The 14,385-nt window shown below is 40.5% G+C and overlaps 1 protein-coding gene across 1 annotated transcript; it reads left to right on the forward strand.

The window, feature by feature from the left end:
- Positions 1–293: 293 nt before the first annotated feature.
- Positions 294–12,886, forward strand: LOC113113026 (suppressor of cytokine signaling 5-like). Its single transcript, XM_026279130.1, has 2 exons — positions 294–1,124; positions 6,740–12,886. Exon 2 carries the CDS (start codon positions 6,757–6,759, stop codon positions 8,446–8,448), a length of 1,692 nt encoding a protein of 563 aa, XP_026134915.1. The 5' UTR covers positions 294–1,124; positions 6,740–6,756; the 3' UTR covers positions 8,449–12,886.
- Positions 12,887–14,385: the final 1,499 nt, after the last annotated feature.

A 14,385-nucleotide genomic window follows, 5' to 3' on the forward strand; every position in this document is an offset into this window, starting at 1 on the left:
AGAATAAGTGTGTTAGAAATCACTGTTGGCAACTGCCAATACTGGAAATCAGACCTCTGCGGACAATGGTTCTTTGTTTGGACATAAATAGACACACGGAGGGTCGTTCTGAACAAACTTAAACCCCATGACCAGAATCATATGTAACATGGCACATAAAATGTTGTTCACAAGTAAAAAACAATAACAAAAAAAAAACAACTCATAACATTCCCATATGTGATTCAGAATAATGTATACTGTCTAATAAATCCAGGCGTACATTTGTGAACATTTGTGAACCGCTGGATATTTAGTATCTCTTTAAACACAACGTTTGCACTTTGACTACTCAGGAAAAAAGCCTTCTGTCTGCGGTCCAGCTCACCACTAAACCATCTCGATTGGGTTCAGGTTCAACTTTTTGAGACACACACACACACACACACACCTGACTGATGTTGCATAATAAAAATACTTCTCACTGTTCAAAAGCATCATACCATTACATATATATTCATTACAGTAATTATTATCTTTGATGCTGTCAACATTTTAAAATGAAATTACATGTATGGATCAAATCTCCTATTGATAAGCAATACACACACACACACACACACACACACTGAGCAGTGAAAGGCACGAGATGGCTACTCTGTCTGATTGACTAGAATCATTACTCATTCATCCTTCGGCACTCATGCATTATCTCGAGTCTCCACGTTTCCAGGGTGGCAACGCTCTCCAAATCTGCAATCTCATTGGTTGGCCACCACGTTCGTCACTGCCCCATCCGTCGGAAGTGCGTTCTTGCCCCGAGTCTCCTACAGTCTGAACCCGCCTGTGAGCTCGCGCTGTCGGCCTCTTCCTCACGCCTGTGCTCGGTTTATCCAGCAGAAGTACGGGCTTGGTGGATCGGAGATCTGCTTTTGGATTATGCTGCCATTCCAACCGACCAGAACGGCGTGGGATTCAGCTGCTCTCCTGTTTTATGAAAGCCAGCCTCTGGAATGAGCTCTTCTGCTCCCTCGCTCGTGTTTTATTCACCAGGACTGAGCTTATGTGGGACAGGAGCGAGTCTACCAGCCTTAACAGCCTTCAGACAAAAGACGGCTGAGAAGTAATAATCACTAATAAAAGGGGTAAGTACGCCAGCTTGCGTTATCCGCTGGATTGCTATGCGCCATGCTTTGATTAATTAAACACATTTTATTTCTAGCCGCTTTTATGTGCGATTTAATGTAACGGAGCGCGAGTGATGTCACCGCTGGTTTCGTATGTGTCCCCTCGATGAATGTTACAATGTAACATTCCAACATCCTCTCTCTCTCTCTCTCTCTCTCTCTCTCTCTCTCTCTATCCCTCTTTCCCTCTCATCTCCTCTCCACGTTGCTCACTAACTCGATACGTCACTTAAAATACTCTTAAAAGAGATTGAATTCCCCAAAAACATAACACACTTCTGATTCTGAGTGTTGCGCATCCTTTTGCGTTCCGTAATATGAGCGTTGTTACGGAATGCATTACAGTATTTTGTGGATACGCACTGAAGGCAGAATATACAATACTATATGTAACGTTAGTACATGCTCGACCGACGTCTTCGTACGAAAATACAAACATTTGTTAGTTAGTGAATCTGCTTCACAGCAGGCAGAAGGTCCGCTTATCATTGTCAGCTGCATGTCGTTGGTAGCTAACTGATATCACTTGGGTCCTAGTTAGGGTACGTTGGTTAAAACGTGTCCACCATCAAGATGTCGTGTGGAAAATTATGCGAAGGAAAGTGTGTGTTTTAGATTTCCCCCACATCTTTTTGCATTTTAAATGGTCGTTGTGACAGGTTAATATTTGTTTTTTAAGAGTACAAATAATCCATGTAGTCACCTCAGCAATCGGGTTGTCGTGAGTTTTTAAATGACCGAGTTTTGAAGATGTACTTAGGCTATTATTATTATGTAAATTATTTCAGTTAGTAAAGTTACGTTGCAGGATTTGCTGTTGCAGTAAGTCGATCCATATCTTTGTCTCTGAAAGTAATGCTACACAAATAACTATTCGTTATTTTTTTCCTTCGGTTTCTTTCGAAAGAAAACACTTCCGCCCCTTAATGTTGTCCGAAAGCCAGGCCACTCATCTGGACCCCAGGAGAATAGGCGTGTCGAACTGAGAGAAATTGCAGAGGTTATTTTCTGGGTTTAATATGAGGCTGCTTAACAGCAGTGTTCTAACTTTGTCCAGTTTTTCTCTCAAGGGTGAAGCACTTCGGTGTAGTTTAGCTTCTTCTTCAGGAAGTCCTTATAGCTAATATACAGAAGATTACGATATTATAATCTGTGCTGTGATAATGAGAATTTATTGTTATTATTGCTTAAACTAGTAGTTTACATTTGGATCGTAGTCCTTCAAATATCTTAAATTTCAAAGGATACCTACGTTTTCAGTATATGTGAATTTGAAGTTTAATTATTTTGCACCCTGCACATTTTTTTCTCTCAGTTTGACACAAGCATCACATTTATTAAAATACAGTTGGATTGCATTTTGTAATGCAATATATTTGTCACTGGTCATGTGATCATACTGTATACTTCCTTTGTGTCGTGTCATGTCTGTAGTTTAACACACTTTGTTTCCTTTTCTCGGTCTTGCTCGCATGCACCGTTTCCTAGCTCTTCCCACACACCACAATAACTTGATTCAAGTAATCCATGTATGCTGTAATATTTTCAAGATAACATTAGCTTAAATAATCAATACAAGCTTATTTTCGGGCTCTTCTTTAGAATGCTCTGATCAGACTAATGAGTAAGGAGGACAGGGCAGAGGTTGATGAGCTGCTGAGCTCACAACATTCATTCACACTGGCACTTCTTCCACGCACTCGTGACCCACACCGACAAATCAAAGTGCCTTTATCCCAGAGAGCCACACAAGACGAGTTTCATATCCCAAAACTGCTGGTCTGATAATGACATGTGCTTGAGCTTTGGCCTTGTTAATTTTGGGGAACTGCTTTTTTGTATTTTCTCATGCGAGAGAGCAAGCTTGATCAGATCTGTTTTTAAAGAGAAGGCAGACCGTCCCTATTTGACTCTCTAATCTTCTGAAGAGAACTTCTACATGACATGCATAGTCACGGAAGTGAGAGTTATCGAACTGTTCTCAATATGCCTAATCTCTTAGCATGAAGCAGGGCAGGAGCTTGCATTTACATGTGGTGTGTGTGTCGGGTTTTCAACAAAAAAATTAAAAATACAATTAGCTGAAAATTTATTTTCATCCGCTGTTGTCTTCTCACATTGAAATCCACATACATTTTTGTTTAGAACTGTGCTTGATTGGTGCATATTTCTCTGCAAATTTAGACAAGATCACTTTTTCACTGGAGAAAGCAATATTATGAATCAAGGACTCTTTGACCAGAATTTATGGTTTAAAGTAAAAAAAAAAAAATGTCTTGATGGATTTATTTCTTACAGACATACAGCTTTTCATTTCGTGAGACTTCAGTTGTTGGACTGAAGTCGTGTGGATTATGTTTGGGTAATAAAGTTTGGGTCATTAAATTTGAATGATGGGTAATCAAACTCAGCATGCTATTGAAGGTGTTATGTTCTCAGATGATAAATTAAAACAATTATAGTAAAGTTCTTCAGCAATGAGCTGCTCTTGATATTTCAGCTGAACAAATCTGACACATAGCCATTAAAAACAAAGATTGTTATAGCTTGAAATCATTTTGAAACAGATGCAGACATAGTCAAAATGGAAAAGTGCTAATTAAAAATCACTGTTTTGGTCTGTGGTTTCGGCCGTCTAAAACTTAATTTAATTCTAAAAAATCATGTTTCTGCTGTTTCGGTTGAAAGGTTTTGGTTTGCGTAAATCTCTGTGCAGTACTATAATTGATTTGCATTTCCTTTTATTGCATGGACATTTGGCTGATATCGCCTTTGTTTCCTGGAAGAAAGAAAATAACCAAGAGAAAGCCAATTAATCATCACAAGTGTAAAGAGTAAATGATGACACATTTAATTTTTTTGAGTGAACTAACTTTCAACTAGTGTCTGTGAAGAAAGTCATTCTCAGAAATGTTCTCCAGAAAGAAAATTTTGTAGAGAATACCATCTCTGCATTTATTATTGGAAGCCAAAGCTGTTTGTTTTTTGTGAAAGTGATTTGCATAGTCAAGGAAAAATTATGCCAACTCCCATGGAAAAACAAGGCTGATGCATCTGATAATGTGGTACATTAGAAATGTATTTGGAAGCTGAAAGGGCAGAGTTAGGGGAAAAAAAAGAGCGTGTGAAATAAAAGAATCCAGGTCTCATCATCATATTATTAAAGAATTATGTGAACGTTACTTTGCAGGTGCCAAGTTATTTATTTGGCTGGTGATCAGCAACAGTAAATGTAAAATTGTTGATTTAATGTGCGTATGTTTGCCAAAGATCAACTTATCAGCACTTAAACATTTAGTGAAACCTTAAGAATTGTTGCTGGAGTGAAACTGGATAATTGATTATTCACAGGGAGCTTTGTTTTGACAGGCAATCTAACCGGTCATAACGATGAATCCGCCATTTTGTCAGATAAACAAACCGGACAGTAGGTTCGATTTTTTTTTTTTTTTTTTTGGTCCATCTTTATTTCGGGAAAGGATGTATTTGAAGTTACTTAATTTAGTAAAAGGAAGCAGCACTACCCATTAAATATGGAATCAACACCTGATGCTAAACTATTCTACAAATGTGCACTTTTAATAAACTTTCAACTAAGAATCTATGAACAGAGCACTGTGAAGGAATCATATTTGGGCTTTAAAGAGTTTCCTAGCAGATTTTAAATCATGAAATCAATTTATTGTTGATTTTGAGAAATTTGGCTTATGCAGTACACCTTACCTAAATCACAATACCCACCATTGACCATTTAAAACCTCCTATCAATTGACCTCTATTTAGCCAATTTCACACTGCCATTCCGGCAAATACACGGGTAAAGTGTTCCGGCAATTGTTCCCGGGTAGCTAGATTTTGCACTTTCACACTGCCAGTGATTACCTGGGATATGTGCATGCTTTCACACACAACCCGTAAAGATCCCGTAACGACACGTGACATCAGGGCGTGACATGTAATGTACGAGTCGAAAACGTTAGTCACGTTATACTTTCACTGAAGCAAGCAAACTATCTCGGCGTCAGTGCGGAAAGTGAGGAACTAACTGATCTCTGCTTCATTACAGTTTGCACATATTTTTGATCTTCCTTCAAAACAGCTGGTAAAAGAGTCGCGCGATAACTCGCGTCATCACTTCGACACGGCATTAGATCTGCCTTTTGTTCACACAGCACTCGTCCCGGGTTGAACCCGGCAATGTTACTAGGTCCCCGACCCGGTTTCAATGCCGGAATCAATCCCGGGACGTGTTTGCTTTCACACAGAAGGTGACCCGGCAATATGCCGGGTCCGACGTGTAGTGTGAAAGGGGCTTTTGTGAGCACCCTTCTTAATCAGTAGATGACAAATGGGATGCCCTACATTGCCTTGGACTTCATATGTGCATGAGCAAGCAAAGTTCACAAGACTGGAAATCCACATCCAGTGCACCATTTAAAACTAAACAATCATGACTCTCTGAGAGCAGAATGAAAAGACTAGATTTTCTCTGCTGATATTTGTGAAATGTGATGTGATGTGAAGTGACATTCAGCCAAGTATGGTGACCCATACTCAGAATTTGTGCTCTGCATTTAACCCATCCGAAATGCACACACACAGAGCAGTGAACACACACACACACACACACACACACTGTGAGCACACACCCGGAGCAGTGGGCAGCCATTTATGCTGCGGCGCCCGGGGAGCAGTTGGGGTTCAATGCCTTGCTCAAGGGCACCTAAGTCGAGGTATTGAAGGTGGAGAGAGAGCTGTTCATGCACTCCCCCCACCCACAATTCCATCCGGCCCGAGACTAGAACTCACAACCCTTCGATTGGGAGTCCAACCCTCTAACCATTAGGCCACGACTTCCCCAAGTGGTTTGTGGTATTAATTATGTGCCCTAGAAAAGACATGGACAGTCTACACAGAAATATATGTTTTATTGTGTCGTTTTATTCCACGGAGCTTCGAGTGTTTCCTATGATTTGGATATGAGAATAATGTCCAATAGAATCCAGCCTGTCCAGATCTTTTTAGAGTTTTTTAAGCTTATGAGATTGCCTGTTCAAATATTAAGTTCTTCCTGTATTATGTATTATCTTGGCGTTGGACTAGTTAACCATATATTGTGCTTTGTGAAGATGATATGTTTGGTCTTCTCTTATAATGGGTGAGATCTGAGCGTGATCTGCCGGTGGCCTCAATGTGTATGTGTGTGTCTACTGCCATGACAGTGAAAGTTCTTTGTCAGGTCCAGACTGGCTCAGTAATACAGTACATACCAGTAGATCAGCTGGGAGCAGATCCCTCAGTTCATTTATAGCCTTGGCCTTGTGTTGATGCATGTCTGCCTGGCAACTGTACCACTCCTGCATTCACTCAACATATACATGGTCTTTGTGTATAAAATTATGCATACATTATTTGTGCTCACAATCTGACCATGTTTCACTACTGTTTTATCCATGTCTAACATCTTATATCCCACAGTTTGAAAAAAAAAACATGTTGATATAACATCTAAGATCTCCTGATTTTTGAACTGCAACAAAATTTTAATCACCAATTCTTTGTTTCTCTGATAGGTCATTGTCTCCATTCTATGGAGAAAGTGGGCAAGATGTGGGGTAACCTCAGGAATCGATGCCAAGCCCTCTTCCACAACGATGGCTCAGAGTCCCATCTGTGTAACCAAGATTTAGATTGCATCCACTGTGTGCTAGACTTGGGTAGGGGAGCACATGCAGAACCCTATGAAACTAGGTCTTCCACACCCTCACGAACATTGTCACTCCTCCCACTGGTTACTGGAGGCCGCAGAGGCCATAACTGTGTGGCAGACATTCCTCAGATAGTAGAAATCTCCATTGACAAAGAGAGCGAGGAAGCACTGATGGGTCCACTTATCCGTAGGGACTCCTACTCACGTCATGCTCCATGGGGAGGTAAAAAGAAGCATTCATGCTCAACTAAAACACAAAGTTCACTTGAGGCTGACAGGCGAACAGGACGCTCAAGAGGGAGTACAGCCAGGAGGGAGCGTCGCTATGGAGTTAGCACTATCCAAGAGATGAATGATTCTGTAGGAGCTGGCAGCAATGGGCGCAGCCTTAGCACCCATTCTCTAAGACAGCGACTTCGGGACACCGTAGGCTTGTGCCTTCCTCTCCCCACACATCGCCACTCTCAATCAGCCAGTGGCCAAGTTTCCTCCAAACGTAAGATCCACCTGACTGAACTGATGCTCGAAACATGCCCTTTCCCACCCGGTTCAGATCTGGCCAACAAGTGGCACCTAATTAAGCAACATACAGCGCCAGTCAGCCCTCATTCCTCAACTGCTCTTTTGGACGCATTTGATTTAGCGCATCCATCCCCTGAGGACGAGGAGGAGAGGCTGCGTGAACGGCGTAGACTTAGCATAGAGGAAGGAGTGGATCCCCCTCCAAATGCGCAGATCCATACGCTGGAGGCAATTTCACAGAACCCTTCCCTCTATAAACTGGCACCGAAGATGGCTCCTGGTGTTGGGGAAGGCCTTGTGGAGGGCAGAAGTCTGGGAACAGTCTCCTCCATTTCTGGGGGGGTATCGGGTATTGTCACACAGGTTTCAGCAAGTACTGCAGTGTCATCTCACACTGTTGACTGTGACTCTGAGGAGGACTCAACTACTCTTTGCTTACAGACACGGAAGACCAAGCAGAGGCATGCTTCTGGGGACACACACTCCTCCAGACAACCTGGGCCTTGGAAGGTCCACACACAGATTGATTATATCCATTGTTTAGTGCCTGACTTACAGGCCATAACTGCACTTCCTTCTTATTGGGGGGTGATGGACCGGTACCAAGCAGAAGCACTGCTGGATGGACGACCAGAGGGCACCTTTCTGTTACGTGATTCTGCACAGGAGGACTACTTGTTTTCTGTTAGCTTTCGACGCTACAATCGTTCACTGCATGCACGCATTGAACAATGGAATCACAACTTTAGCTTTGATGCGCATGACCCCTGTGTCTTCCACTCTTCCACAGTAACAGGCCTGCTGGAGCACTATAAAGACCCCAGTGCCTGTATGTTCTTTGAGCCCCTGCTTACTGTTCCCTTACACCGGACTTTCCCTTTCAGCCTTCAGCACCTGGCGAGAGCCGCCATCTGCAGACACACCACCTATGATGGCATTGGTGCCCTGCCACTGCCTCCAACCATGCAGGACTTTCTGAAGGAGTATCACTACAAACAGAAAGTCCGTGTGCGCTGGCTAGAGAGAGAGCCACCACTCAAGGTCAAATGAGGTCTGGCTCTGCAAACGAGGGAGGCAGGAGGGTGGGCAAGAGCTTAGCCGTCAGAGTATGTGGTTCATATTATCCAACATACAGCTGTCTTTAGACACACGGCAACAGAGGATGTTATGAACCTCCAGTTAGTTTTTTTACCGCTAATACTACACATGGAATCCATACATGTTTCAGTGCAGTACATTCTGTCAAGCTATCTTAGTTGCTGAATTGTCAAGCATGGTGGGAATGAGATGGACTTCTTCTGCTCTTTTATCTTATGTCCTTAAATCCTTTGGCTCTCTTCTAGCCTGCTGCATGCCCCCTGCATTCTATCTTCTAGTGTTTTACACTATTTTGAGGAGTGAAACTGAGTGTTGTCACATTAACTAGCCTCTTTTTTTCCGGCAAATTGATGACATCTACAGTAGCTTAATCCAGTGATAAAATATATTCAAGTAATCTTGGTTGTCTTCATACTTGAGTATCTGCTACTCTCTCAAATTTGATTTTAAATATCTAGTCATGTTAACTGTATGCCTATTTGCTAAGTCATGACTAATTTATCAACAATACCTTCAAGATACTTCTACAAGTATCAAGTTCTCTGAGGCAGCGCTTGTTAAGCCTCGTGTACATGGACAGGATCACAGATATAAATGCACCTCTCAGCACTAAGCATGCTTTATTTTTAAAATTGAGGCAGACAGAAGGGAAAGGCATGAAATAATTGCAGGGAAGGGGGAGCACAGTGCTCAGTGTGCCATATGATAGAGAGGACAGATTATTTAAAACTAGGCCCTCATGTTGTGTCATGTCCCAGCATAATCTTTGTTTTAAACAATCTATTTTACTATTTTCTATTTTTATCAGCGACAGTCTAAAATGACATATGGCACTTTAATTGTTGTTTGTGTACCGCACGATGACTTAAAGACTCAAGTACATGCATATAAACTGCTGATATTATCGGTGTGTTTTTTAATGGACCTTATTCATAGAATGGCCACCTACCCCATATTCTCAGCATGAGTCACCCGAAGTTTATATTAGTGTCAAGTGTCTCTTACCTCTCCTTTGTATATGTTATGTATTCGAGGCTATATTTGAGCTAACATGGTAATATATGCAACACCTGAAAGTGTACCAAGAAAGTCCTCTGTAAAACTTGTGTAGATGCCTCTAAGATTGTCTTCACTTTAGATATTGTTGGAACACAGATAGATGCCATCACCGCGTATATATTTAATGTTTATTGGATTAATGTCCAGTCATGTTATAAAGTGTGATTGGTTCCACTTGATAATGTTGCACTTTTATTAATTATGAAGCATGCAGTTATGCTTCGCTCAACATAATTGTGCACTAGTGATTGAAATTCCCTGAACATTGTAAAATATATAGTATAGTGTTATAAAACTCTATACATTTGATGTGCTTGGTCTTACCCAAAAATTCAATTTAAGCCAACAAAATTATACTAATCATACTACAGTTGGTACAATTTGTGTATTTGATGATCAGCGACCAAAGGTGTGCATCTGTGAAATATTCCACCATGCCTCTTGATTATTTATATCGAGGAGTTCAATGAGTTAATTATAGTGTCCAGTTTTCTGACTGAGTAGCACCCATTTTGAAGCCATTTATTTCAATTGCAATTAAATCCACAATTAAATTCTTTCAGAATAAGCCTCAGTTGTCACTGAAAGGAAGTCATTTTGTTCATTTTAACTTTTTCCGCTTGAATGACCTGAATAAATACTCAAAACAGCCATCTTAAAATTTCTTCCGCCCTGCACACTGTATGCTCTGTATACAGGCTCATTTTATGTCAACTGTGTAGCGGTACACGTCAGATGATGTCATCTGCTTTCAAGACTTCAACTTTGAGAATAATCTACCTTTCATTGAATTTACATAAAAATATTGGCGCTTGGTCACAGCTTGCAGTTTCACAGCCTCTCCCCGAGCCATACTTGCTGAAGAAAAAACTTTTTTCAGATGGTCATGCTAGGAGACCAGATTGCCTAATTGAAGCTTAGCCTAAACCAGCTAAAATCATCTTACATGGTGTTACCATGTTTTTTTAGTATATGGTAACATGGCAATTTCAAGGAATTTGGACATGTACAATCACAGTGCCATGTTATTGTGGTGTGTTTTTTTTTTTTTAAGAACATGTTCTATGGTTCTTCTATGGTATTCTACGACGTTCTGTGAAGTATCATAGTATGTGGCAAAGTACCATGGTGTGGCCATAATCTGGTACCACCACAGTACAGTTTTGTAAAGAAATTATGCTTGTCTGAGAAAATATTTCGCTGTTGCAAAATCTCAACGATGCTGAAGGCGTTCAGCAGAAATTCATGATGCTCTTTCCCGTTTCAGAAATGAGTTCAAATGATGTAAGCCATTGCATTTATGACAAAGCTTCATTTTCAAGGGTGTTGGTTCGAGGCCTGCTAAATGCTATTGGAGTTAAATGCTAATGAGTGGATACTCATCCAGTCATTTGGGACTTTGTATGCCACTGCACAGTGAGCAAGTCTCTCCTGGCAGAGTTACACCCTGCCCTGACTTACAGGCACTAATCACAGGCTAAATTTAATATGCTAGCCTCTAAATTTACCACCTGCTAAAAGGACCACTCTGTGTTTCTTGATGGGTGCTGTGAAAATAGAGAAGAGCTCTAATTTTTCCTCTTCCTCTCTGGTCTGACCACATCCTCAGCATCACCCTCTTTCTTGGGTATGTAGAGCTGAAAGCAGTGAGCGTGTTGTTTGTTTAGTCTGGATACTAGCTAAAGTTAGCATTAGCAAGAGGCTAACACACACAGTGCTCCATTGAGGAACATTGAGTCCTGCAAGGAACGGGGCTGGGTTTGAAACCGCAGTCGTTATTTAGGTAATAGTTTAGAGAAAGTGTTATGAGGGAAGTGTAGCACACCAAACTAATCCAACGCAGTGTTCTCAAGTAACTCAGGCCTGGCTTATTGCATTCAAAATAGTGCAGATAAAATAGTAACAGTGGGACTGCAGAAGTCAACAACGATTACAGTGAGGAGTCTTGTTTTGAGACTTCTGTGAGCTGGGTCTAGTATGGCCTGAGGATGCTTGGTCCTTGTTTTCATGGTTAACTTGTCAACTTGATCATTTTGAAAACGCTTCTCTATATGGAGGAGTTTGATGTTCTTTCTGCCCTTTTTCCCCATGGGAAATTTCTTATGTCAGCCACTGTAGCACATACTGACTGTATGAACATGTCAAGTAGACAAACTAGCCCGTGAAAAAACTGCTTCATACATGCATACTCAAATGTACCCATAAATGTTAAATGTTGGGATGTACTAGTGAATTATTATAGAGTGAGACTTTATGCTACCGACTGTGGCAGGGCAGCAATTAATCTTGAATTTAGTAATCCTTCTGTTTAGATAATAACTCTTTTAGCTCTACTTTAGTGTCAATGTGTAAAGTTCTTGGGCCTCATTATGAAACATGCATAAAACCATCCTAAATGTGAAAGCATGATCATTGCAGAACATTGAAAAGGAGATGATAAAGTTTTTCCAGGTTTCTGTCCATATCCATGTGGATTGTCCTATATTTTTTTGTCATTTATATATTAATTTATTCAGTTTTACACTTAAAAGTCTCCAGACGACTTTGTCTGCAAATATGATTTTTACTTGGTTTACATATAAAAACACTGCCGTGACAATTTTAGCCTTCGCAAATCCCAATTTGTTCCTACACCGGATCAAATCCATGGACTTTAGGATTAAATCTGATTTTAAAATGGGTTTTATAAATGAGGCCCTTGATCTTTTCAACCTTGGTGCCAAAATATATTGCGAAAGGAGTTGAATAATAGTTTTATGCAAGCAGAGTAGCATTTAACGAATTATTTTTGCATAAATTGAATCTCTAATACACATTGTGTGTGATGTAACCATGGTTGCAATATTATGTCACTTTAATGCTATATGTGCACGCTTGTAGTAGTATGTACAGTATGTGGGCGCTGTGACAGGGCTTGATGATGATTGGGGCTAATGGTTGTCATTCTGCCTCCTCGACCGCCTTATACCTTCTGACCAATCACAACAGCCTTCTCCAATAACCAGCCACAGACTAACTGAGCTCTAATAATACAGTATCACCAAAAATATTGTTCGCGGTTTCCTTCGATCTTCTACTCATTTTATTAACTAACTTCTGAGAGGTGCTTTTTAGAAAACAAAGATGTTCACATTTTAGTTTTTGTGTTTGGTTTGACTTCTGAATATTTTCTTGGACTCTATTTTGTTTTCTTCGCGTAGCCTGTTCATTGTTACAGCCAATGCACTTGTAGATGTCACTCTTGGTGCTTTGTGAATGCTTCATTGTCTTAATATTATTAAAGAAATGTTGAGTGTATTCCATAAAGTAAATAAATCTGATCACAAACTGGTTTCTTTCCTCTGGTTGTTATTTTGATTTCATACTTTATATATGTAACTTCATGACTTTCTATGCCAGGTTTACCTTAAAGTCATTAACCCCTTATTTATGTTCCTGACATTGTCTGCACAGTTCATAATTCTTTTTTCTTTTTTTTTTTTAACCAGTATCTACCCCTAAAATGATTCTCCATATTGATGACGTCACCAGACCCTCTTGTATTCACTATCCACTCGATTCTGCTGGATAAAATCCCATTTTTGTTTTGTACATATTTTGGAAGTCAAAGCAACCAAATGGTGGTTTCATGTTGATTTCATTAACGAGAAGCATCTAATCATATTCCATCATTACAGAAAATTACATGAGCTGGACTGAGTTTGGCCTGGAGGTCAACGGTATTATTTGGCCTTTTGAAATGAAATATAAATAGCATCCAGGTTATCAGTTACACATTACCCACCCAAAGCTTCTGAATAATTAAACGTAGCCTTTGGACAAGGGGGTTGAGCAGAAGCAGATAGGCAATTTATATTGAAAATGACATGATTCAGTGTTCAAACGCTGCTGGACCATCAATGAAAACTGATCTTCGAAAACAACCCTTTCTCAATTTCTGCTCTATCCGAGTTCTATCCGGTGGACTAGGTTTATTCACATTTTTTCACTTTGGTGAATGAAAACCCATCCTATAAGTCTTTCAGCGTATCTCCGGAGCTCTCGCTCAAAACATGTGCATGAGCTTTTCTCATGCCTCATATCTGCACATCATCCATACGCAGAGGAGAATGAGGGAGGGAGAAAAAGCTGCTGTCTCTCTTGTGCTGGACGGCCTCCAAGTCTGTGGTGGCAAAGTGAATGGTGACCTCTCTCTTACCTCTCCCTGCCTAAATACACATGCACAGACTCCCATCCATATTTCATACCAGAAATACATCCCCAGACAGTATTTCACACCAAGTGTGGAAGGCAGCCGTCAAGTCCAGGAGGAGAGGGCAGGGCTTAAATCAGCTTCATGCACGCCAACCTGGCCACCAGAGCCAAGAAAAACAGCCATCACTATCGTATTGTCATCTGGAGGAATGAGCCTCACTGTTGTGTTCGCCTACAGCAGATTAACTGCAAGCTCGTGAAAATATGACCACTCTGCCATGTACTGGCAAGATTAAACTGCTTGAAATGGGAGGTGTGCCTAAGTCCTTTTGGCACCGTTTTAGTCCTGACTTAACATGTCATGCACAACTGCCACAGTCCCTCTATCAACTCCGTATGGAAAAACATGACCACATATATGGAGTATATTATTCATTAACACACTTTCGTCATACATATGAATAAAAGTGATTCACCAGCTGTGACACATTTCAACAGTACAGTCAGGGTGTGAATTATATGGGAAATAATTAAAAGTATGTACTTTGTAAGAATACATTTCAATAATACTAAGAAATGAGTTTAAAACAGTAGTGCACTAAACAGATAATGGTTGGCATAGGTTGCATTCATTTG

The sequence above is a fragment of the Carassius auratus genome, chromosome 13 (assembly GCF_003368295.1).
Source record: "Carassius auratus strain Wakin chromosome 13, ASM336829v1, whole genome shotgun sequence".
Lineage (NCBI taxonomy): Eukaryota > Metazoa > Chordata > Actinopteri > Cypriniformes > Cyprinidae > Carassius > Carassius auratus.